This window comes from Nanorana parkeri, unplaced genomic scaffold, assembly GCF_000935625.1.
Source record: "Nanorana parkeri isolate BGI_ZX_2015 unplaced genomic scaffold, ASM93562v1 scaffold399, whole genome shotgun sequence".
Classification (NCBI taxonomy): Eukaryota; Metazoa; Chordata; class Amphibia; order Anura; family Dicroglossidae; genus Nanorana; species Nanorana parkeri.
Window position 1 is genome coordinate 765,680 of NW_017306667.1, and position 27,806 is coordinate 793,485.

At 37.2% G+C, this 27,806-nt stretch overlaps 1 protein-coding gene across 2 annotated transcripts in view; it reads left to right on the forward strand.

Annotated features, from left to right (window-relative positions):
• Positions 1 to 27,806, forward strand: part of NELL2 (neural EGFL like 2) — a 197,077-nt gene that overhangs the window by 62,001 nt on the left and 107,270 nt on the right. For both annotated transcript variants that reach the window (XM_018559489.1, XM_018559490.1), the window contains exons 6-9: positions 967 to 1,039; positions 1,135 to 1,217; positions 6,523 to 6,651; positions 17,409 to 17,511. In XM_018559489.1, coding sequence (XP_018414991.1) covers positions 967 to 1,039; positions 1,135 to 1,217; positions 6,523 to 6,651; positions 17,409 to 17,511 — 388 coding nt within the window. The remainder of the gene's footprint in view (positions 1 to 966; positions 1,040 to 1,134; positions 1,218 to 6,522; positions 6,652 to 17,408; positions 17,512 to 27,806) is intronic.

The following is a 27,806-nucleotide window of genomic DNA, read 5'->3' on the forward strand; positions in this document are numbered from 1 at the left end:
GCTGGCGTTCTAGCCTTCCCCACACTCTACTAAAACATTTATTTCTGTCTGTGTTGCTGTAACTTTACCTTTGAGAATATCTCTCTAATGGAACCTTGAAAAGCTGTAAAAACCCAATAGGGATTCAAATTACTCCACACCCTATCCAAAACATAAAAAAATGTTTTGGCTGTATAAACAGTTTAGAGGGTTACATGATATAGCCCTTACATGTTCCAGGGGTGACTTATACGTTCCCTGTAGATGAAAATATATAAAGACAATATCCTATATTCTGTAGATATGGTATATTTTCATCTAGCCTATATAACAAAGCTCATTCTGCTGGTTAAAGTAAACCCTATTAAGAGAAATGTGAGGGTGCTGTTGTTGACCACCTCCTGTGTGCCTGGCTATATCTAGCTTCAGTGCTTTCCAGTCTCTAGGTCAGAAGCCCAGAAAGTAGCCTTTGGGCCAGCATGGGTGCCAGGCAACCAGCATGTTCAGAAAGGGAGCTGAGCAGTAGTATAAAATGTATTTTCTAAGTACAGGTTTCCTAATGATTTCATTTAGATGACAACATAGAATTTTCTTTTCAGACAATCTATGCAGGCACCAAGCAACATCATTTACCTTATGGTATAGGATATGCACCTCTCACGAGTCCTGATTAGCCAAGTACATGCATCATTATGTTGTGATATATGTATTTATTATGTTTTGTACTAATTGCTTCTCTTCATTCCTTTGGCTTGCATTTATCATGTTGGGTTGAAATCAATATAGATTTATACTTTAGGGAAAGGTAAATTGTTTTATTTAACATATAGGCAGCTTTTCTTTGCCTGCCACAGGCATCTTAATTGGACTCTGTAGCACAGCTAGAAATTGATTTCATGAAATACAAAACAATGTAGTTATCAGATAGCACCGTATAATGTAGAACACTGTGTGACAAAATATATACAATCCATGTCTCGTCCACAGGGGATCATGCAGGATCTGCAGATTGTTATCATGCCGCAAGGATTCATCTCCCAGTGCCCTGATCTAAATCGCAGTAAGTATATACATTTGTATTTTGTTTCTACAATGAGAGAAGAAAAGAACTTCTTTATGTTCGGCAGGTTGACCTATATTTATTTATCATTTCAGCATGTCCAACGTGTAATGATTTCCATGGACTGGTGCAGAAAATTATGGAATTGCAGGATATTTTAGCAAAAACCTCATCAAAGGTATATAAAATGTTTCTTTTTTCACTAATCATGGCATTGTAAATAGATTTGGAGAACAACTGGATCTGATGGCCACACTGTTAGATACAGTAATTGGGATCCAATTAGCATGGTCAACAATTCTGTTATCTCTATGATGTCGTACTAATCACGTGACATTGTTTACAAACTCGAGCCAGCTCACAGAGAAATGCACTATGACAGAAGCAGTCAGCGTGATTAAAAAAACAAAAGCAAAAGAACCAAAAAACAAAAATACATTGACCAGTGTTGTATCTAGGTGTGCTACGTGCACCCAAAAGAACTTCACTAAAGTACACAGGACGTACATAAGACGCCCTGTCTTGTGCCCCCGCCCCCCATTAACATTAGTCTTAAAATGACTTGTCATTTTTAAAATGACAGCTGGGACTTGCTCAGTAAATACCAATGAAACTTCTGATCAGTGTTTGTAAACACTTTTCTGTAGCATGATTCAAAGATGCAAAGTTACGTTATTGTTACTTTCTATTTATTCTGTTTCATTCATCAAAAGAACAAAAAGAGAGCTTTGATCTGCATATAATGTCAGTCAAAGCAACATTGCAAGTACAAAATGTATTTTTTCTTTTCTATTTAACCATGTGTTAACCCTAATCAGCCCTGATTAACTACCCCCTCCCATTCTGAGTAGGGCAGCTGGATATGACACTTTAAGACTGCATACACCCTCCTACCATACCCTACGGATCTAGGCTCCAGCAGCATGCATTAACATTTAAAGGAGAACAATTATTTTGATTCAGGCAAGCAAGAAAGATTTTATTTCCACAAATAATATAGCTAATTACTGAATAATGGGCATTGTCAGCCTTTAGTCATGCTTTAATAATTTAACCTTTTATTTATTTTTATTTTTTTGTGTTGCACTAAAAAATTTACTAAATTGAAAAAAAATGCTTTTATTTAATGTGTTAATATGTTTTACTTTGTATTAGAAACTTAATTTTGGTGTCATGCTAAACGAGACACATAATAGAATGAATTGGTATAATTTTTATCTACAGTAATACTATTTTTTTTAAACTAACAAGGGTAAAAGGTTTATTACACCTTAGATGGCATGGAAAATGAAATACTTTTTGCAAGACAATATCACCCAAAAAAAGCTCTTTGTCTTGGAAAGAAGAATGTATTAGTTTGTTATCTAAAGTAATGGTATTCATTCAAGTTATCACCCAATAAACAGGCCCTTAGCTGAAATGTAAAATTTGCTCTAGTCCATGAGGGCTATATAGGTATGATAGCTGAAGTGGTTAATTATTTTAAAAGATTTTTAAAAGATTTTAAGATCATATACTGCATTATTAATATAAATTAAAAAAAATATATAAATGTTACCATTTTTAAAAATTGTTTTTATAAAAAAATCTCTGCAGGATGTACCGATTAAAAGAATATATGTCTTAACAAAACAGTGTAAAACCTTTTTAGGTAGGCAAGTCAAGTTAGTCAAGACGTAGTCCAGTTAACCAGTGCATATGTACACTGCTTAATTTGGCCAGGGCACCTAGGCATCAATGGCTCCTGTTCACAGAAGGTTTAAACATGGTGTACATGGCATAGTGATTAGCACTGAGGTTCCAAGGTTCAGAGCCTTGGAGCTTCAATATTCTTCCGGCATTTTTGAAAACACAATAGTAGGTCAAATGCCTTCAGAACTAATCAGTTTAAGTCCATGCTTGTGTTAACTTTAGACTGGGAGCTCCAGTGTAGTAGACTCTTATGAATCATTTTTTCATCTCTGCAATTGTTTGTATTGTGTCCGTGATATAAAAATACATGTAATATGACTTTTATAATATTTATCCAGATATCCAACAGAATTGAACCATAATATATGCATAGTATACAGTATTTAAGTATACAGTATTTGATTCCATATTCATAATTATTATTCTATAAAAATGTATAAAGTAATATAAAACACTGTGCATTTTTTGCATATTCATTCTTAATTCTAAATGTCAAGATACTCCATAATGCAAAGCGAGAAACGCTTGGATTGTACAGATTAAAGTAGTTTTGGTGCATATTGCTCATACATATTCATGCTCTTATACATTGCTAACAAATCATTATATTAAACCAGTGTAAAGGTCTTGATTTTTAATGCTGACCTATGCAGAAAAAGATGGGAAGAAGTCTTCCTCTAGCAGGTGCTACTGGTTATTAAACAGAATATTCCCTTCCACAGAACGACATAGCTATTATGTTTGAAGGGTTTGACATGCATCATCTGTGCTCAGTATATCACAATTAAAGGCTTCTCCTGTTATTTTTTTCCAATGTGTCTTGTAGAGTAGAAAAATATGCTACCTTCTCCCTTCAACAACACATCTGCATAAATTACAGCTGCCCAAGAAACACACAGAGACATTTCAGAGTCCATAAAGCCCGTTGCACTTTTTGAAGGCACGAGGTGTGGCGTTGGAACATTCAAAATTATATCAATAAACTTATTTAAGACACTGTGTAAAGAGCATTGAGGTTGAAGTAATGCAACCGCTCAGATTTTTAAGTTTAAAGTGTATGTATACTCAAACTCTGTTATTTAGTATCTTTGACATTGTGTCTCATACAGTTATATTGGGCTAATAATATTATGTGAATCTTTGGACATGGTGTAATATGTCATGTGTTGTTATTCATCTGAGGTTGTATTTACCCAATTCTAAGACCTGCTAAGGACCAGATGATTTTTATTTTGTCCTGCTACTTAATCCATAGAATTCAAAGAGGCTGTAATATCTTTTTCTCTCGACTGTATAATAAACAGAGTACATATAATATAATTCCCTGTGAAAGCTGGCAGGGGCAGTGTTCCAGAGGCAGCCATGAAGCTTGATGTAGGCAGTAAGTGTCTGCAATAAGACTGCAGGAGATGAGCACATTAATTCGTGTTACAATCTAGGGTTTACATATACATTAAATCACCAACTAAGCCTATTGGAGCGTTGTTTTTTTTTTTACTGTTTTAAGTTGAATGTTTGGATTGGAATTCATTGGCTTTTAAAACTCCCTGAAGCCTCTATACAGATACCTCCTGTACTAAGTAGATTAATTATTTTTCAGTTCAACGTAGATAGATGTGTCTAGAAACAAAACCTGAGAAATGTCAGCATTCTGTGTGAAAAGGAAGCTTATGATATATTTATTATTTGTGTGTGGGAATCTGAAATAGTTTATTAAAATGTAATACATGCAGCAGGCCTGCATCTTTAAGTCTAAAATCATAAACCCAATTATTCTGACATATAGCCACTTCTAGCTTGTTTACTATCACCGGTGCAACGTATCAAATTGTAGCAGTTGAAGTATAACAAGAAAATATTATCGGGCTAGGTATTAGGAAGGACTAAAGAGCTGTCTGCTAGAATACCATAAAGAACATCAGCTGGATGCTAGTTGAAAATAATGGCTTATTAGCTTTTTGTTGTATCAGTGCTATAAGTCAGTGTTTTTGCATGAACAGCTAACCAACAAGAAATAAAAGAATGGTTTGTATGGATCTTTTTACTGTCTTTAGTGTATGTAACCCCAAACACTTAAGCCAAATATGTAGTTGCACATGTTCTTTAATTGACAAAGTATTTTGAAACTACAAGTAATGCTCACCACCGTTTACAATCTGATTGTACAATCTCCTTTGCATCTGTTAACAGCTGTATCGTGCAAGGGCCTGCCTGATTTGGATAGAAATTGATTAGATAGATTAAGTAGGTCCTCATGTTACATAGTTTGGGTAAATTTAAAGTTGATTGTAATAGGATTGTACAGTCAGATTGTAACCTGTATGGTGTCTCTAAATCATACCAGCAAGGCATATTCACAGACGCTTCCTGTCCAAGGTTGACAGCGCTTTTTAAGCTCAGCTGCAGAGTTGTCACTCCTGAGTTGGACTGCAAGCATTTGTGTCAAATCACAGTGCTATGGCGCATTCTGCTGTAGTTAGTAGTATTGTGATGTTTAGGTGCTGCTCATGTTTAGATCCTGCTATTTGCACATGTCCACAATAAGTATGTACAAAGGGTCTACAGTAGGGGTCCCCGAATGTTTCAAACAAAGGGCTAGTTTACTGTCCTTTAGACCTTGGGTCAGCTGGACAATTGCAAGTGACACTAGGAAAGGCCCTGCCATCAGTTGGAGTAAAAAAAATGACCTAGTGCCTATGGTTAGAGGGAGGAGGGGTAATGCCCCATCATTGGTGCTAGTAGAAAAAATGTTGCCCCATTGTTGTCAGTGGGAGGAATAGTGCCTTATGATCGGTGTCAATAGGAGGAAGAGTGCCCCAGCATTGGTGTTAGCGGGAGGAATGGTGCTCTATACTTGGTGTCTATAGAAGGGATAGTATCCCTTTATCGGTATAAGTAGAAGATAAAGTTCTCCATCGTTGGTGTCAATGGGAGGAAGAGTGCTCCATCATCATTGTCAGTGGGTGCCCCACTGTTGGTTGCAGGAATCCCCATCGATGAAATCAGTGACAGTACGTTAGAGAAAAGCAGTTTGGGGACCACTGGTCTACAGAATGTGCTCAGCCCAAGGAGAGGAACATATACAAAGTGAGGGGAAACCCTAGATTTAAAAAAAAACATAATTCTGTTTGCTTACAGTACTTTGTAAAACAAAGTATTCCTTTGTGGGTATTTAGTTTTACTTTAAACAGGATTGACTCTCTATTTTTTTACATTTGTGATGAATATGACTAAATGTAAATACGTTCTGTCTTAAGAATGCAGTGCTGCACCTTATGCTTTTGGAATGGAGGACTTTTTTTAATGTTTGACCCCTTCTTTATAACTTGACTGGCTATGCTTTTGCATTTATTTCTATAAAGGCTGCTAAGAGATCTTTATATATGCTAGCTTGTGTTGTGTGTTTTTTGGTCCCAAACTCCAAATACATTAACACATAGTTGTCCATTACTTGATAATTGTGCAGCAGTGTGGTGCAGCTTGGATAATGCTTAATAGAAGTATATAGCTATGAACCTCTTCAATTCTATTAGAATCCTCTATTAGATTCATGTTTACTGTACTTGTGGTCTGTTAGAAGTACAATCATTTGAAGAGTAAATAATGATTCGGAAGGTGTCATTAGGGCAGGTAAGGTTGTGTTAACTTGGTAATTGCTGTAGTTGCACATAATCTGCCATTTGTTTCTGGTGACACCACTGACTTTTACCTACTATGTATTAATATGGAATTATGGAAAATATTGTTTGTGTCATAAGCCTTTTTTTCTCTTGTTTGAAATGTTCTTGCAGCTGTCAAGAGCTGAGCAGAGGATGAATAGGTTAGATCAATGCTACTGTGAGAGGTCTTGCACGGTAAAGGGCAGCATCTACAGAGAGCTGGAGTCCTGGACAGACGGCTGTAAGAAATGTACATGCATGGTATGCCTTTCTCTTTAACATGCATTTATAAAAGGTTGACATTTTGTTACAGCACAGTGTTTAATCTGTCATTCATTTTTACAAAGTCCTCTGAGAGCATACAACATTCCACAAAATATCACTCCAAAAAAGCTTCCTGTTAGTTTCCTCTACATTTTGGCAAGGTCTTAGTGACATTTGTAGTAGGAATACACTACTGTGTCTGAGCAGTATAATATTTTCTCTTATTGTACTTTTATTCTTTTTATAATAGGTTTTTACACTAGTCATTTTTTCCCTGCATAAAAAAAAAACTATTTAAAAAGTTGCATTTATTTTATTTTCCTTTTCTAAACCCAAGAACAAAAATGTAATATATTGCATTTTACCAGTCCGTAGATGCAATGGCTTTTTTCAGAAGTACAATACCTTTTGGTTTTGCCAAAAATCCACCGTCATTGTCATTTTCTGTGCACTAAACTTGTATCTCAAACAATGTTATCATTGTATCTAAAACAATGTGAACTAATGGGTAGGTGTTTATAGATCAAATCAGGAGAGCAGCCTAGGGAATTACTGCTGCTCCTCCATAGAGTGCAGTGATTGACCATTGTCACCCTAGAACAGGAAGTGTGTTTCTGGCAGGATCACTGGGTGAAAATAAAGGAAATATAACCCTGAAAATAGAAAACTAATGCAGCCAACTCAACTGAGTACTGGCAAGCTGCAATATATCATATTTTATGAATACTAAGTCAGGTAACAGCAGAGGCACATTGTGACGCCTTCAAGAATCTTTGTGATTCTTCATACTGATCCCTGTGTGCCTGTGACTCCCTGTGGAAATTGGGCATAGGCTGTTCACGCTGTCACAACTTCTCCAGGGATTAAGCAGCTTCCCCAAGTGCTAAAGCATAACTAAAGACCATACTTTTTTTTTTTTAGATTTGGATAGACTGGTGAAGGGTCAGAAACCCTTTTCAAGTTTGTATTGCTGTCTGTGTCCCAGTTAAATTTGCTACCTCAAATTGCCCTAATCATCAATGTCACCAGGTATGAAAGCGAGCTGATTTCCCTCACATTGGAAAGATATCCTCTCACTTTCTGTTGGATGTACTCGACAAAAAATTAAGGTAAATCTCCCTAACGAGACACAGATAGCAAAAAAAAACAAAAAAAACCCAACACTGACAGCCCTTTAAACCCTCCACTACTGTATCCAAAATGAAATTTATAATTTTTTTTTGCTTTAGATATTCTTACTCCGCACCTACTGTATTTTCACTGTCAAGCTTCAGCATTTAACAGTTAAAAATGTTGGTGGATTTTAGGGACAACATTAGATGAGATTTAGTCCTGGTTCACATATAGCATTTTTCTGCCCTAAAAATGCTAAAAAAAAATTCCCAAACAAAATCCTATTCATTTCTAAGGACATGTTCACATCTGAGGATTTTGTCGCTTGTAGCAAAATGCCCGTTGCTGGAAAAAGTACATGCTTGTTTTTGCCAGATTAAGCTTTTCTTGGCCCCCATAAACTTTAATGTAAATGCTCAAAAACACACGTTTACTATGCACGTTTTATGTGCCTTTTAAATGTGTGACTTGATTTATGTGCATAAAGCGTGCAAAGAATGTGCAGCAAAAACACGCTTACAAATGAGCAAAAACGCTGTTGCCTAGGTGTGAATCCAGCCTTTTTATTGTTTGGAGAGAAGTTGAGGCCCTGTGTACAGTATGATCCCAGGACTCAAGTGGCTCCACAGATATATGCTGCACTGTTGTTACTTTAGGCACTGTTTGACCACATTGTGGTCACTTTAATAAACACCAGACAAGGTTTTATTTTTGATGGGTAAACCATTTAGCCACACTCCCTTCATCTATCCCTCCTCCAATATAGAATGACTTGTCTCTTATTAAATTTTGTGTACAAACTAAATTAACATATCTTTAAATTAGTTCTTGTCGAGAAAACCACTCCCTGTCATTCAGATGTCAAATTCTAACATTTATTTTTTAAATATAGGGGTCTTACTGATTTTAATTCCAAATATAAGCTAAATATTTTGTATTTTAGGCTTCGAATCCCCAGACCTTTTACTGAGGCTTCTCTAATGGCTACTGAGCTAACAATGAACATTTAAGCATTTAAATTAGCACCATGAAGTGGTGGGGCTCTATCATGATTTAGAGAGACGCAGAGAACCAGTATACACTCTAGGCCTATTTAAAGAAAGCATATCTAAAGCCAAACCTTTTTTTAATAATTTTTGATTAGCGTTAAGAGGGGTTAAGAACCAATATCAGGTTTTAATGTTTCATGTCTCTGACCAGAAGATTTACACTCTCTGTTTGTTCTGGTGACCATTGTCACTGGGACTGAAAATCTGGGTGAGTCCAAAATGTAGTGTCACTTGAACAAGAATAGAGGCGAAATCTTTTAATAGGGAAACTTGTTCTGGTGACAGTTGTTTAAGACGGCCTTTCCCTCACTTAGGAGCAATTTCTCCTCACTTTCTGTTTTGTTTATATCGCAGTGGTCCGTGTAAATCCACTCATTACATTGGTGGTTAGTTTTGAATCTTCATAATAGAGGGGCTTTTACACAGACTATCAATGTAAAAGGGGGCATATACACTGATCACCAAAGCCAATTATATATTTGTGGTCAGTGAAAATATCCCCCATTCATTGGTGTTCAATGGCTACCTACCTAAAAAAGTAACTGTGAGGAAATGGTGGTGTCTACTGCACCAACAATAAAATGACTACAGAACAGAAATATAAAGGCACAGTCATACAAAGATTAGATATATGCTGCATTGCACTGGAAAATATCCTATTTGATGTTTTTTGGTATGTTGTCCAGAATTGTGTTAAAATGATTCCTCAAAAATATGACTCATATTAGGGGAAAGTGTTGTAAGAAAAATATAGTAGCTGGTATTGCTGACCTAGTTGCTTGGCTGTCATGATGACTATCTTGCTTCACTAACTTCACTGTTTCAGGTCCATGACTCAGGAAGCATTAAAACCTGTGGGTTAGCAGGGCAAAGATAAAAATTGCATTTTCAGAAGGAGGTCAGAAATGACAACCTCCATATTTCCTCCCATGACAAGTTTTCTTTAAAGGAGAACTTTTTTGCCCATATTTCTCTTCAGGGTCACGGGAGGAGATATACTAATGTCCTCTGGTGACCCAAAACTCAGCATATAGCGGGTTATTTTCTGCTATTTGCTGGGAGCGCAATACTGTCGAGATCCACCCCACTGGCTGATTGACAGCTGGCTCTGCCTCTCTAGAGCCAACTGTGCCCGCCCCCTCTCCTGTCCATTCCTCCAGTCAGCGTTGGAGAAACAGAGGGGAGGGGGAATCCCTCAGTAACCGCTCTCTGCAGGTAGAGGATTGGGAAGTCAATGATCGACGGTATGTGTTCGCTGACTTCCTGATCAATAGAGCCAACCTGTGACAGCTTTTTCACTCACCCCTTATTCTCCTTTAACACATTTTGCTGTGAACAAGCCCTTAGTTCTGATGCATGGACTCATGTCCTGTTTGCAAATTTGCCACTATGTAATTGCACACAGAAGATATGAAAGTATGAATTATTCATAGCTGTGTGCTATATCACATAATTTCAGATTGCTGCTGTGTGCTTTGAATATGGTAATATTGGCACCATTGTTAAATGTTCTTTTATTTTAAAAGAAGCTATTAAGCTTTATCTTTTTATGTGCTTTGTTATCATTAAATGTAGAGGACTACAACCTCTGTGTTGGGACTCCAGTAACACTCACTCAACTGTGTTCTATTGAGAACCACATTTGATAATACAGAATAAAAAATAACTGGAGCTCTAAAAATAGTATATGAGAGAAACAGACCTACCTAAACAGACCTACCTTTTTTGGGACCCCAACAAGTGCATACCAAACCGTCTACCACGACAGAATCTGCTGCACAAATTGTACACCTCTTACTAGAACATTCTTTGCAAAAATGTAGTAGTACCTCAAAAATATTTATAGAGCAGTAGGACAAGTCCTACTCCCAAAGAATGGTAGGCATGTAGCTGCCCATCTTTTCTTATGTCTGCTTGGCACCAGGGTCTAGAGCAAGTCTACAGTACAATGTAGGTGCAGTACTTTGAATCCTTTACTTGAACGATAAGCCTCACTGAAAGGAAAATTTCACAACGTGGGTGCCTCACTTGTTATAACCCTTTGGCAAATCACAAATAGCCCAGTATTTACAACTGATGCTCAAAAGCAGGAGCATCAAGCCATTTATGAACAGCTTTTCTACATACTATCCAGAAAGAAAAATGCATAGATTATTTGGGGTTTGTAAAAAGAGACAAAAGATAGAGATTAGGGTTGCACAGATACCAAGTACAGTACTCGGTACAAGTACGAGTACATGTACTGATACTTTTGAGCTTCAAGACTACACTAGAGAAAAATTCAAAAGTTAGGAGGCAGCTGTCATTTGTAAGGAGCACACGGAACTCCTGGGATTTGTACATCTGTTTTAATGTACGATTTAGTTTTTATACATATAAATAAAGGGATGCACAGATACCAGTTTTGCGAGTACGAGTACTGGTACTTGCCGAGTACTTACAAGTACGAGTACTGATAAATTTTTGTTTATTGTCATGTGACAGTTTTTCTAAAACAATACAGACTAATGATTTCAGGGCAGTGGTGGAGTGCCCGAGCCAGGTCCCAGCTGCAACCGCTGTAACCCTGGTAGTTCTCATGAAAATGTAAAGTATCTGCACTGGTACTCGAAAAGTATCTGTGCATCCCTAGTAGAGATAATCTATCTGCACTACTCCTGTAGTGGTTATTAAATTTAACAACAGCAAGAAATGTAAGTGTCTCTTGGCCACTTGTATTCACTATCTCAGTAAGACAATCCAGCTCGCAGATGGCTTGTATTAGCCCATCCTATTATGATACTTAGAATATGGAAACGCACTCCCCAAATGGTACCACCTTTGACTTAATGTATGCTCTGAGAGCACTTAGATTCTGAATTGACCCCAAAGAGTGGTGACGACAGTCTTGAGCTCCATACAGATCCCTGTCCTTCCATCTTGGAAGTATGCTCCAAGAGTCCATCTTCAATTGTGGGGAACTGTGGTTTTATAAAAATGAATTAAGACTTTAATGGTATATAAACCTTATTGACCTATGTATTGACCTGGTGATGTTACTGCATCAGGCAGGGTCTAATGGTGATTGGAGGGGCTTTTTTAAACTTTCTTTTAGTGGTTTTATTTGAGGAGCAATTAAAGGTTTTCACACTCTAAGGCTGGGTTCACACCTAGGCGTATCGAATATGCATGTTTGTCGCGCTTTTCGTGGCGCGCGTTTTTACCGCGATTTCCGAGGGCTACTTAGCTGTATCCCAATGGAAACGCGTGACAAAAATGCCCCAAAGAAGCTCCTGCACATCTTTGGGCGTAGGGCGTTTTGTAGCGCGTTCATACGGCCTGTAATACGCCCAGGTGTGAACCATACCCATAGGAAATAATGGGATTTCGGTGTTTGAGCATTTTGCAGAGCGTTCGAACGCGCTACAAAATGCCCAGGTGTGAACCAGGCCTAAAAGTCTTTTGTTCACTCTAATGAAACCACAGTTTTCATTGATGTAAATCTACATGCTAGAGGCATATTCCCATGGAGTACTAAAACTGGATCTGTGTGGCTCTAGAGACTTTGGTCATTTTGGAGGGTTGCTAGAGGACCTCTAAGTAACGATTGAAATAAAATATGCCTATAATGTTGGTGTTCTAAAACCTGGCAGAAATTAGATATTAGAGCATACTGACAAAAGATATGCAGTTATTTTTGTTTATATTTAATGTGTATGTAAACCCTAACAATTAACTTCTCTTACTTTCTCCCACCTGGTCTGTATATTACATTTGAAAGTGTTTTGTTATATCTGTTTGATAAGTGTAAACAAAAATTCCTGTTGCTCTTGCCCTAAATCCAGAGCTGTCCTGTGCACTCTACAATATTGAAGGAATATTGCTAGGAAGTGTTAGGATTACAGAATGCCTTTCCTCTGTTATAGGGATGAGGAGAGGGGGAGGTGTTCCATAGTCCTTTCACAGTCCCTGTCCTAGAGTGACAACACTGCTCCTCCATAAATACAGTAAAGCAAGTGAGCATTGTTGCTCTAAGACAGAAAATGTGTTACTAGAATGATGACTAGGTGGAAATAAAGGAGACACAAGTCCAAAAAAGTTAACTAATGCAGTCATCTCATCTAAGGACTGGAAAGCTGCAATATATCGTATTTTTTTTCTCTTTTAAGTTTAGATGCATTTGCTATGCAATTTACATACTCCTCAGTTACCAGGCCAAATGCAGGGAAACTAGAATAAACCGAAAAAAAATAGTCAATGGACTACTGTGCCACTACAGTATTTCAGTGCCCATTATAAAAATAATGATAACATGAATTAACCACTACTGTAATGAAGTAAAATCATGATAAGTGAAGGATTCAAGATTAATTCTCACTTTGTCCCTTTCTTGGGAGTGTTTGCAGAATTTTAATTATCAGCGTGGAGTACACTAATTGACATCATAACTTCCATAATCTCTTTTTCATTTTGAATGAAGGCTTAAATGGAAGCATAGCAGTTTGTGGAATCATTAAATGAGATGGTCGCACATAGGCACAGTTGATGACCCCATAACAACCAATCAGTTTTTTAATATTATTTTCGATTTGCTGTTAACTATAAACACAGCTTTCTAAAACTACCATTCAAATGTATGTTTACATATTGTTTCCTTATTGTACACGCTGTTGTTTACACAGACAATGTGGTTTGTTGAAGATGGCTCATCTCAAGAGATCTGAATTTGAAAGGCAATCAATGGCATGCTATGAATGTCCTAGAAACCAACCAGATCATTTGATAAAGGCAAATTTAGGTCACCAAAGTATGGAAGAAAATGTTCCTGATTTATCGCTACTGCACAGTAATGATATACGTGTACATGTTTTACACAGCATTATACATGTTTGCGGTTTTTCTAAGAAACTGCTAGAAATGTCTGCTATGTATTAAGCCTAAGAGGCAGCAGTGAATGGATTGTACATGTTTATTAGGATTTAGGAGTATTGTGCATCTACATTTTAATCTGTGCAGGCACATAGTATTTCATTAAAAATGTCAGGTTATTGAACAAGGGTTTAAAGCAAGGAATTAAGGTGATGGAAAGAAAATTACAATTCAGATTTGCGTTTATCTGAATAAAAAGATTACAAACCCTTTAATCTTTAAAATTTCATAAACCATATATTCTAGCTGGGCTTTTCTAGTAAAATGCTCATGTCAGGTTTTCCTCAAGTTTTCATCACACATCCTTGCTGCGTGAATTAGTTTCCTTAGGGGTAAGGTCAGCCAGGCACTTTTTGCACTGCATCTGACAATTAAGCTAAATGCTATTAGGCTCTTCCAATAGCATATAACTAGTGTTTTTTCTTGCCCTTGACAGGGAGAGTTTTGTGTGGTAATATTGTTCAGTTACTGGAACATTGTTCAAAGCATCTTAAAACACTCAGCAACACACTTTTCTTTACTATGCCATACTTCTGTAGCAAAAACTTAAAACTATGTTGACATAGCAATATAAGTTCCTTCTTAACCTCTTGCCGTCCGCCCGTAGTAAAAAAACGGATGGACGGAACATTGTTCTATTTTTTTCATTCAACCCACAGGCTGAACAAAAAAAATAGAACAGATTCCTCCATAAACGCTTATGACCGTTGATAGAGGAATCTCTGTTGTTTCCTCTGCTGCTGGCCACTAACAGAATACCTAAATAGCTCATTGGCTTCTGGCTCTGTTTGTTCGAAGATTTTCCGACTGGCTCCTTTGATCAGCTGATTGAGGGATGCTGGCCGAAAGGGTGTCAAGAGCTGCACCCATTGTGCAAATTTCAGCCGGTTCCTGAAGAATCGCATGTATAGGAAGCCTTGTGGAATTAAATATGTCTAAGATCATGATGTATGTCAATAGCCAAATTAGAGTATATACCTTGGTAATTGGCTTCGAGCAATGGTCATGTTTGAATATTTAAAATACAACAGGACAGGTAATAAATTATTAAACTTTAACTAAAATATTGACCCTAAAATATGTAACCTTTTTTGTGAAAGGTTAATTTGATCACCTTTCCCTTTTTTATTTAATGATTCCACAAACTACAATGCTTCCATGCACGGATCCCCGCTGATTGGAGCAGTGGGAAATGGATGTCACTGTTGGGACATCCATGTCCACCCAGTTTTGTCCTCCATCTTGTGTTTAGATCTGGCTACCCATAGACTAACAATGGGCTTTCAATCAGATCCGCCACAAAAACTGACAGGTGAACCTAATAAGACCGTTCGTCTAGAAAAGCCTTAAAAGAGAACTAGAACTATGGCCCATCCTTTTTTGCCATAGTTCTCTGCTGTAGAGTCACAGGAGGACATTAGTATAGTATAGCTATTGCCCACTATATGCTGACAGCACAGAGCCGTGCTGCAGCCAGGACAGATCCCGACAATATTGTTGGGATCCACCCCACTACCTGATTGACAGCTAGCTCTGCTTCTCTAGAGGCAGAACTAGCTGTGCCTGCCCCTTTCCCATCCATCCCTCTAGTCAGCACTACAGGAATCCCTCCGGGGAGCGGTGACTGTCAGTCACCTGTCTATGCAGGGAGAAGATCAGTCCCCGATCAATAGAGCCGATATGTGACAGCTTCAGTGTCACATGTCGGCTCTAATTAAGGGGATGAGTGTATTTCACTCTCCTCATAATTTTCCTTTAAGGATTTGAGAATGCTCGCATACGAAAATTGTGTGAAAATTTACTACAATCATAACAAAAGAATATCTGTGTTTTACTTATTTCATCTACACACTAATTCATAATTGAAGTTAATATTTCTCAAATTCTTAAATGCATTGGTAAATGAGCCCTTATTATGCGGTTTGATTTATCTTTTTCCTTGTAAATAAGTACCATATACAGTATATCAGTGATCATCATGAATATTTACCCTGATTGCATGGTAATACAGATTCCATACGTTCAACGTGTCGTAGGAGCACTCAAATTCTTGTTTGATGTTTGCTATTTGCTGTACACTACCTGTTTTTGAAATGTGGATGTGTCCAGTTTTTCTGGCTACTATTTGTTAAAGGTTAGTTAAAAATGTGGAAGAATTATTCTTGCTGGATGCATGTTTGAAAATCTGCTCATCTAAATCAATAATTTCAGTAAAAATAGTCAAGACATATTGATGTGTGTTCAACAGCTGATCTAAGATAATGAATAGTTTATGAGGAATTTGATAGGAACAGTAGACAGTTAGGTACACCCCATAGAACATTGGAGATAATGAATCAAAAGCCAGCCAAATTCAGTAACATCTTCCAAACTGGAGTTGGGAGAAGTTTGGTTTGTGAAATTAAGCTTTTTTTTATTTTATAGGTAGCATGTCTTATACTATATCTGTTAGGAAAAAACGACAGGGTACGGCTATTGCTGGTCTGCTTCTAAATATGCTAGTTGCCTAAGTACTATACTTCAGAGTCACATATCTGGAACAAGCTTACTGTAAATGAGTGTCAGATAATTCCAGTTTAGTAAACATACTTTTTGATTGTCTGCACATTTGTGCTGACATCTAAGCACCCTTTGAGACAGGCAGTCCAATCAGGTCTGCCTGTCAGTTTTTCAGTGTTACTCTATGGGCATGGACATGCGCCTGTTTACATCCGATTACCCCCTGAATCTGTCCAGGTCTGGAAAACCAAACGGAACAGAGTTCTGTTTTGGCAGACCTGATTGTAACTGATCTGCGGGAATCTGATGTAAACAGACACATGGCAATGTCACAAAGGTTACATCCGCTCTGTACTGCTCCGAACAGGAGGGGATCCATGTACGAATCCCCTGCTGATTGGAACTCACCGGAACTGTTCGTGTGAGAGGGCCTTAGACTGTTAGCTGTACCATCATTGCTAGTGTGTATTGGTGCTTAGAGGGGCATGCCAGCCTGATAATGTATTAGTGGACATACCAGCCTGATCACAATGTATTAATGGCCTTTTTTTGTATTTGATTAATAGTCATTACAATTTTAGCACCATCCGCACGGGCGCTTCTATCTCACAGAAAACAAACAATGCTCCCATCCACCTAGCTCCTTCAGTGTAACAAAATTATAGTATATCTACTGAAACTGATAATGTTACTTGTAAAGTTCAGAATTCATTAATGAAGTCTGGAGTCCACAGTTTCCTACTAATATAGGACTCAAAAGGCAAATATACTGTTTTAGGACTGCAATAAAAAAAATAAATACCAGTGCACTCAATATACAAATATAACTAAAAAATTCCCTCCCCAAAAAACTTTTTAAATGTCACTTTAATAATCATATATTTGGAAAAATAATAAGGTTAATAAATTATAGAAAACCTTATAAAATATAGGGTTAATAAAGTGGCATTTGAAAAGATTATTAGGGAGAGAATGTTTAATTTTTTATTCCTGTATATTGGGTGCACTTGTGCACTTTTTGGGAGCACTATTATGCTCAAGTTTGTTGCAGTCCTAAAACAGCATCTTTGCCTTTTGAGTCATATAATTGTAAAGTCCTCTTTCAAACATAACATTATATAGCTACATAATGTGTTTCAACATATTGCAAAATATATAAAATATGGTTTTTTTTATTTGTTGCAGAATGGAACTGTCCAGTGTGAAACTTTAATCTGCCCAGAACCAACTTGTTCAGCTTATACTGCACCAGCATTTGTTCCCGGTAAATGCTGTAAGGAATGCCAATGTAAGTGTCTGTATTTTTGCATGTATTAAAATGTATATGATGGAAATACTGTTGTTTTTTCATAATATATTTTGCAGATGTAAATACAAAAATGTAAATGTTTCCAATGAGTCTGTTATCTGGCATTGGTTAAAGAAATCTATAATCTTTGTGGGACAATTTTAGTTTTGAAGTTTTTAAACGGTTTTATATCCTTTTTTCTAAATGCATGCAATCTTTGTTATACATATAAGAATTTTATACTTGACACTTGATTCCCAGAGCATTGGGGTTTAGCTAAAGTCAGAGCAGAGCAGTAGTTATCCCCTTCCAGACAGGCTGCCTCTGATTTAAACCTCAGACAAAGCCGTTCAGAGGTGGATAATTCAGTTCGATGTTTAATTTGCACTTATGTATTTCATCTGGACCTACTCTGTAATCAGCAAGCTTTTTGCCACTGCAGGTAAGGAGAAAATCAAAAACATGAAATGGAGCCTAAAACTCCACCTGTTGGCTCAAAAAGAGAATACAAAATTTTAACCTATACATGCTAATCAGCAATATAACCACTAGCTATGTCAATAGTAGGTATGTAGACAGAGGATACAGTTCCAAAGCCAAAAGACTAAGGGATGAAACTCATGGAGGGCTTTTTTAGGCAAGTATAGGACCTTCACAGACACTTAAAGTTGTATTAAAATATCATGTTTCATTAGAGACATTAAAAATGCACAAAACATATATGCATATTGGTGTTCAGCCTACACTTGGTTAGCATAAACCTCATATATGTCAGGACCAGCTGTGGACTCACGCTGTCAGAACAAATAATGATGAGTTCTTTCACCTATAGCAGCCGGCGTTCCAATGAGGCAAGTATGCCTACTGGTACTTTAATGCCCCCAGGACTTAAACTTATTTGTTCTACTGGGTGTGGCTGTAGGACCTTCCCCTCTTGAACATATTTATATTACTATGTCAATAGTAGGGATGAGCTCAGGTTCAGACCAAATCCAGTCCAAACCTGTGCCCCACCGAACCCGGAAGCTACATAGGGCCACCTACCCAATTAGCTGCACATAAATAAAGGGACAGGATGCTTGTGCTGATATCACCGTATATGGCCACATGGCCATATTAGGTCAATGACATCACTGCATCCCGCCCCTTTGCTTATGTTCAGCTGCGGGTAGGGATTTTTCCAGCCTCTTTCCATGTTTGGAGGAGCTTTCTACATGTTCGAAGAAGCTCCGTTTTGGACTGGGTTTGGTCTGAACCTGCTCTCATCCCTAGTAAATAGTGTACCATCCCCAGATATCTGCATGAAATATGCCAAATGTAGTGAAATCATTTTGTAAGGTCCCTTTTTATGGTAGCATGCGACATGCAACATTTGTATTTAACTATTTAAAGGTTTCATGTATGTTTTTATCTGTTTTATTAATACTGTGAGGATTATGGTTATTGATTATTTAACTGCACTGTGAATTTAAAGTTAAATATTCTTGGATGGTGTCAAAAGAAGAATCATTATGTATATATGTATATTTTTCTTTTTAACGATGTTTAACCACTTTGGGTAGAAAAAGTCAAATAGAATAAAACAAGCGAGTCCACTAGCCCACCATTCAGAAAGACAGTTACCAGTGTATTTTAGAAATACTGCTCTCAAATCATCCCCAGTATGACCCATAAACTGTAACACAGCTTGTACAGTCACTTTCCCCGGCTGCTGCTGGTAGGGTGGGATTAGTGGTACACATGAAAATGTGTGGGAAGGTGGGAAGTTTAGGTCAAAGGGAGAAGCACGGGCACTGATTTTAAATCAGATAGCTCTGCAGTCTACACAAGATCATTTTCACTTAGGGAAAGGTAGGGCTTTTTTAACAGATATTTCATTACTGTTGATGCACATTCGAGATGAAAGTGAGGAGGGTGTTTTTTTCATGGACCATCCACATAATAATAGATGGTTGGCAACCATGGGGTTTGAAACCTATAACAATGCCTTAAAATTAGTCTTTATAAAGTTGTCATGAATAATTTGTCTGTTAGACATGAATGTAGTTGTATTATACTTTTGCATTCTATACTATGGTTTTGTTGGCAAAAATGTTATATAATTACAGTTAAATGTGTTTATGGATTGTTCAGTTTAAAACTTTCTAAGACTTGTCCTTCTGGAATCATGTTCTTCTACATGGTTTATACTAAAGCGTGAAGTGATCATTTTCTGGAAGATATATTTACACCCTTTTTGGTCCTAAATGTGCTGGATATTGCTCTATATGGCCAGGTATAGTGCATATACGTTGATGAGCATAATTAAGTTTGACATTAAATAATAATTTCCAAAATGATTTAATCCTTACAACATTTAGGATTATGAATGGGGGGGATCTCTGCTACAGGTCATTTTTAAAGCAAGTCTTCCTCTGGTTTATTCCCCCAGCACTGTGTCCTTAGTAATTATGAGAGCGGGAATCAAGTTTTCTACTTTGCATTTGCTATAACACAACACAGTTGTTACATAAAAGTCACACTTTATCCTAGCTGCTTCTTTAGCTAGTGTGTACTGTAGAATCTGTGAACAAGGATTTTTGCAGGTAGTGCACAGGTATTTGTCTGAGCAGCTAAATTAGCCGAACTTAACCGGATATTTTTTCAGCATTTTAAAACAAGCAATGCAATGCTATGGAGACAAGAATTGCTTCCATATTATTACTAAGTTATATATTTGTCATTTTAATATCAAGTTTTTAGCATTTTAGAACTATATAACACATATATCTTCTTTTGGCACATTATATGACTCTACATTATAAGCTTGGACTGTTTAAGATATATTGACATGTTTTGTAAATGATTTATTACTTTAATGCAAATGTTTTGGCACACTCAACCAATCAGCTTTAGCGCTTTATTGGTACTTCAGTATGTAACAGAGGTAAAGCGGAAATCTAATTGGCTGTAGTCTGTTACTGTGTATGATTGCAACTTATATATTATTAAATTAATTAATGCCCATTACTGTAAACTGTGGACATACCCAATATTTTTCTTCCTCGCTAAGTTACATCATTTTAACGATGCTCCATTTCTGGTCTAATACAAATAATAATACATTGCAGTAACCTGTAAAAGCAATGATTCTTTAGAGACATCTGTCATAAAGGCTTGCCTATTAAGATAGGCTAGCTATAAAACAAAAATGCTTCTCTCTAAAGCAAAGGAAATAAATTATTTACAAGGCTGGTAGATTCTATTTTTAGCCTTTTTTTTTCAAAAGGAATGACGTAGAAGTTGCAGCGTTGGAGAAAGCTTCTGCAAAATCAGGAAAGCTGCAAGGATCTCATAATCGATGTAGACTGAAAGAATACGGATAGGAAATTGTGTTAAATGCTAATTTAAACTATTTATACACCATGTGTCAGGTAATTTTATAGGGTTGTACTACTAGATCTTGCATTGACTTTGCTTTTTGCTGAAGGCAACTGATAACTTATCTGCATAGTTCTGAACAGTGCAGTCCAGACCACCTCCACACTATTAAACAACTAAAGACATGCTGTTTCACAACCCAGATAGCAATGAATTGTCCCAAGGCTCTGAAGAAAACTTCATGAATAAGTGGTTTAGCCTCAGCAATCTAGAATGTTATATAGTGCTGATATATAGTCATGTTAATGAACCAAAATACATGGGATTTTATTGATTCATGAGCATTTGAATAGAGCCATGTGTACATTTTATAGGTGCAACCAAACGGTCTGCATGTGTATGTGTATTTTTTGTTGATAAAGATTAGAAAGACTTTTGTGAATGAAATTTGCTTGATTAATTCACAGAGCAGATTTGCTCAATTACTTGCTGGCGAATACAGCTGCCAATTTTTTCAGAGAGATGCAGTGTTCTTCTTTCCAAATATCATCTCCTCTCCCTATTTGTTTTCAAAGGTTAAATGGTGCATTATATCTAAGTTATTTGGTGTTTTGAATGACCATTTATTTTATAATGTAGAGAGCAGTTGCTTCCATTAACTCATAGCAGTAAAAATCTATTAAGTTTCATCTACTATAAATTTTGTTTAATAGTCTAATAAAAGTAAAGTGCTTTTTCCTGTGCTAGCCATCAAAGCAGGAAAGCACAAATCTGTATTGATTATTTACTGTATATAAGTATGGTGAACCCAGGAACATTCACTTGATGATGGATTTCCCCAACATTCACAGTACATCTGTCTGCAACATTCACTGTATTCATAATGTAGTGAATGTGACATCAGCAAATGTACAGTAGGAGTATTTTCCTGAAAATAGTTGGTGAATCTTAAGACATGCCACAAGCAGATTTTGGTTTAGTACACAGTTTGATTGTTGGTCTTTGGAAATAAAGGTTAATAGTAAAGTGACTCTAAACTCAGTCGTTAAATCTCAAAAGTGCATTCAAGTACCTTAACTATTAACATAAATATAGCTTATTTGTTCACTTGACTGTAGATCATCAGATCATCAGAATATTGTGAAATCTGTTTTGCCACAGATTTGCTCAAATTTTGGTCACAAACTATTTTGACAGCGACTACTAATTTAATAAAATTGTGCTTCTATTGGGTTTCAAAGGGTTGTTTTGAGGTGAGGAAACCCTCCTTATAGATGCTTTATTTGACCTCTAAAAAACTGCTGCAGCTAGCATTAAAATGAGAGGGATTGCTAAAAATCTGATGGTATGCGCTACTGCATCCTTAGTTTCGACTTGCTTTAAAGCTCTAGAAGAGGATGCAGATATCAAGTTTACAATCTGGATAAACTATATTGGCAAACAGTGGGGAAGATTAACCACCACTTGGGCTAGGAACAAAAGTGCTTGTCTAGAATGAGGAAGAGATTAAATTAGAATCTTGACTCAAATGCAAAACCACCTTATGTTGTTGCCACTGATCTTGATCTACCAGTGGTAATGCTTACTGAGAAAAAAGAGCAGGCTAGATGACAATTTCATCTTCTTGCATAGGATGAAAAGGTTGGCTGAGCCTGGCAATAGCCCTGGGTGACTTTTACCACTGCAACTCTGGATACTTTGGAGTTGATTTACTGAAGGCAAATATGCTGTTCACGCTCCAAGGGAATTTGCTAGAGAATTTTCTCTTAGTTTAGCAAATCAGGTAAAGTTTTGCCGACTTCCATCATCCAATAATGTGCAAGCAAAGCACCTGTTTTTTTTTTCTATTTTCCTTGCATGTGATTGGGTATTCTTTGCAAAGTATATTTTCACCATGTTCATTAAGTTAAAGGAGAACTATGAGGTGAGTGTTGTCACAGGTCGGATTAGTAGATCGGGAGGTGAGCGAACACATACCGGCGTTCGCTCACTTCTCGATCCTGTCACGCCTCTCTGCCGTGACAGGGGAGGGGCTGGATTCCCCCCTCCTTGCTCCGATCCGCCAGCGCTGACTGGCAGAACGGACGGGGGAGGGGGCGGGTACAGCTGGCTCTGCCTCTAGGTAGGCAGATCCAGCTGTCAGTCACGCAGCTGGGCGGATCCAGACATAATTGTTGGGATCCGCTTCAGCTGCAGCGTCTTAGTATACCGTGAGCTACAGCTCGCGGTATACTGAGCCTAGGTTGATGGGAGGACGCTAGTTTGTGTCCTCCCATTACCCTAAGGAGAACTATGGGGAAAAGACTTAACCCCATAGTTCTCATTTAAGGGAAAATTCCCTTGCAAAGTGAACAATCTATTTGCCTTTAGTAAATCATCCATATTGAGTGCTACTAATGACGACATAACCCTTAATTTATTTTTATTTTCAAATTTAGGGCATTATATCTGATTAAGGGTCAAAACCTTTTTTTTTCTCCTGTACACTGGTACCTTTCTTTCAGGATGACATTCCTGGCATTTTATTAAATTAACTTCCAGCATGTCAGCAAAATGTGTGGCAGTCGGAACAAAATAATAGAATGCCTGGTTAGGTCAGTCAGTTTGACACACTCTAGCTGTAAGCGATGTCAGGTTCCTTTGTTATAATTGTTTACATACACATAAATTTATGAGGCTGGGTATGAGTCCATTACACTTTGAAAACTGAAAAAAGTCAGCTTGAAACAACTTATTGTAATGTAAACAATACCTCAGCAGTAAGCTGAAGGTGTAGAGTGACAGAATTATTTTGCTTTATGAAATAATTTCATAATGTAAAAATGCAGTTTTTGACAAGACATTATTATTTTACCCTGGAGCGCAATGCCAATCCATGACAGGACAGTTGCAAAGGTGCGTGTAATGACAAAACTCATTCACTTTTTAAAACCCTGTTTAAGCTTACGGGAATGGAGTCTGTGACAATCTTCAGTAATGTTTATCATTGCCACGCACACCGCCAATCTATAATATCTAAAATTACGTAGTTTTTATTTCACTCCTGAGACAGTTTGTGATAATCTCAATAATATTTTACAGTGCGTGAATGGCAAAAAACCCAACCCTTTCTACATTGTTTCTAACCTTCGAGCAATAGTTGCATATATTTGCAAGTGTATATGGCTACTACAGCTTTTGTAATGTGCCGAAACACAGTATGAAAATTATTCAGCAAATGCACAATAAAAAAAATCTACCACTTAGGAAAAATAACTGGTTTTCTCTGTCCTCTCTCCAGTCTGTATCCAACTGGTCATATTGCTCTTTATTGATGCAGTTGGCCAGCTTGAACCCATATTATATATGTGAACCAAAACAGTGTGCTAGAAACATGTAATGGTGTATAGCAGGATTTTCAGATTTCTTACCACTTCCGGTCCAAACAGGAAGTAATGGTAAATATGTCCAATAGGGATGATGGCTGCAATAAAGACATGACAGGGGTTCTATGCCTTTTTCTCTCTGGAAATGTAATGCCTCTAAAAATACCGTACGTATCCTCTAATGAAGAACATCTACAAATTCTGCATTAATAGCCCTACTGAGAATGTTTTTATTATCTAAGGATACTCATAAACCATATGTGAAAGTTAAAAAATGACTAATTTTTTAAATTTGCTATAATTAGGTGTCAGTGATGATAGTTCACAACAAATGTCTACTGAAGCACCAGTACAGTTTCTCTTACAGTACAGTTTCTCTTACAGTACAGTTTCTCTCTCACAATATTTTACAAAGCCACTTTCACACATACACCTTGTCACAAGCAGTAAAAGTGTACAGATTGCCTTATCTGCTATACTCAGGAGAGAGTCTAATAGACTAGCTTAGAATGAAGATAGAGGAAACATTGGACCTGGAGTGCAGTACAAGAAGAGATATCACTACATTCTTTTTGTGAAAGAATAGATATTTTTTGAGGTTTATCCACCTGTAGTTTTCAATTTTTATACTAGGAGGGAAATATTTGTCATACGATGTTGACAGCTTTGTAAGGTGCTAAACTCCCAGGATCATTCCTTAAAGGATATAGTGTAGGCATGGTGCAATAGTATAGGACTTTCTATAAATGCATTTTAGAAACTGGATATTAATGCAATAATTACTTTTTAAAATCATACCCATGTGATACTAAGTGGTTGGTTTTCTAAAGGCAATTAGGCTGTTCACATTGCAAGGAATTTTGCGCTTTGCAAATTAATTTACACTTACTTTAGTTTAGTGAATGTGGTGAAAAGTCGCTTTTCAAAGAATATCCAATCGTAAGCAAGGAAAATATTTTTTTTTAAAAACAGTATTTTTACTTGAACAGGATTTAATGATGGAAGTAAGCAGACGGAAGTGACCTCATTCACTAAGCTATGGGCAAATTCCCTTGCAAACTGAATAACCTATTTGCCTTTAGCAAATAAACATCAAAGTAGTAGCCATGGGGGAGTAAAAGGGCCTTGGCTTTGCCTGTTCCCAATGTGGTCATTTTGCCAAAAAAATCTTCTGTATATATGCTGGTTTATACACTAGGTTATCTGTACATAAATTTTGTTGTGCAGGACCCATTCTACCAGCTGTAGGTCTACCAAGTAGGCACAGGAATTGACTGGTCATGGCTATATCTTGTACCTTTATTCAACAAGAAGACCTGAGGTTAAAAAGGTATAACATTATTTTAATAATTATATATCACTATATGAGCCCTGTGGAATGCAACATTTTCATTCCTAAATTTCAGGTTTAATAAAGCTGTCTGAATGAACATATCCTTTATAATGTATGTAGTCTCATAGTATCAAAGTTGTCAGTGTGCCTTGCTTCAGCCCTATTTTATTTTTATTGGCAGTAAAAACTGTGAATTTTTCCCTGAAGTGATTCAGTCACCTCAGTTTTTAAAATATATAAGCAACCTATGCAATGGCTTGTAGATTAATCACTAGACATAAAATCGATAAAACTCAATAGTTTGTCTCACATGGCTTCAGTAAGGATTTCAGTACCTTAGTCAAACTCTCATACCCGTACTTTTCCTGAAATCGGTCAACAAAAATAGTAGCTAGGCATAGTCACTGCCCATCTCATTGCAAATCTGCATCAAAAGCAAGTAAAGTAAAATCAGTCAATAGTAACGCCACAGGAGAGAAAGGTATCTGTCAATAAGCACTGAATGAAAATGCTCAGTGAGTGCCTATTGGCAGAATGATGTGATATTGCTGCTATAACTATTGCATCAAAACCAGGCATAATGGGGAAGCGTAGTTGTAAATCAGTATTTCCTAAACTATGGGTCAACTATAGGCCATTTATCTGTTTGTGATGGGTCACCACTTGACTGTGCAGCTTAGTTTGTCCAAGTGCAAGATCAGTGGTGAGTGACATAGCACACTAATGATCTTTTACAGCACAAACATGGGCAAGTAGAGTACATAAAAGACCGGGGGTTGGGAGGGTAGGGGTTTGAATGAAAATTCAAAGGTCTGAGCTCTTCTGTACAGGGACTGCAAGAGGCTGATATTGTGTCAAATTCAAGTACTTACCCTGCTTGCATTAAAAAAGAATCCTGATGCTTCATGAATACAGAGCTGCATTCATTTATGTTTATTTCTGTCTGGAGCTCCACTATAAATATAAATTATTTTTACGTATGTATGTATGTATGTATGTATGACCATTTACACTGGAATGATGCTCAAGAATCTGTTTTCTGTTTTGAGCTATAATTACTGTTGAAATAATGGTATGTTAACCAGTTGACATCCGCGGTGTTAAACCCCCTTCCCATCCAGGCCATTTTTCAGTATTCAGCACTGCGGTACTTTGACATTATTTACAAGTTTTTTTGGCAGAAAAGACATGCAAAGTTCCTTCTGTCAAAATAGCAGCTGCTGCTAACCTCTAGCTGCTTTTTATTAATTGCGTACACTGTGCCACGCAGTGTGCTACCCCGGTCCTTCCCAACATCTGTAATATGCCAAGAATGGAGCCGGGTGCCAAGGACAATGTAACACTTGTGCACGTGTACAGGAGCTACATCATCAGTGGTGGGTCAGTGAATGAAGGGAAGAATGGGGACCCAGAAGAAGCAATGGATGGAGCAGCGATTGACAGCCTACGTCAGTCAGCGCAGGAGGAGGACATGTTTGTAAGGACCCATTCACACCTATTCCATTGCGTTGCGATAAGTTTTTCAATGGATGCTAGCAGAAGGGCACCAAAAAATAAATGGGTGTGAATGGGGCTAATTCACACCGCTCTGTTCCATTGTGTTACATTATGTTGAACTGAAAAAGTAGAGCATGCACTTTTTTTCCAGCACAACACAACAGATCCTATGTGAAGTAGTCCCATTCACGCATTCATTTTTCGGTGCCCTTCTGTTAGCATCCGTTGAAAAGATCGGAAGGAAATCGGAAGGTACAATTGCAAGTCATCGGACCCTCTGGTGCTTTCCTTCCAATTTTGGTGTGAATAGGCCCTATGCTTGAACTATGCTTGAATGGAAACAAATGCATTTATTGTTTGTTTTATACAGTCACTGTTATTTGTCTTTGTATGTCTTTGCTGATATTTTGGTAAAAATTATTTTCTGTGTCAATAGAGTAACAATTTTTTAATTTGGGTCTTTTAGATTTTAATTAAAGAACCCCTTAGTTTTTTTAATTTTGTCTTTGGTTTCCAATTCTAAAATAGGTGTGATTTCTTTGTCGGACCAGGCTCCAATTTCAATCACCTAGAATTGGGCCCACCAGAAACCCACTCTTGGCATTGTCATAAATGGCATAAATGCTTCCCTTATATTGGACCCGACGCATTCTGTTACAGTAGCAGCGGAACTTCACTCCTATTTTGATTTGAACCCGATGTGAGGTGGGAAGATCATAAGGCTTATATCAGAGTTACAC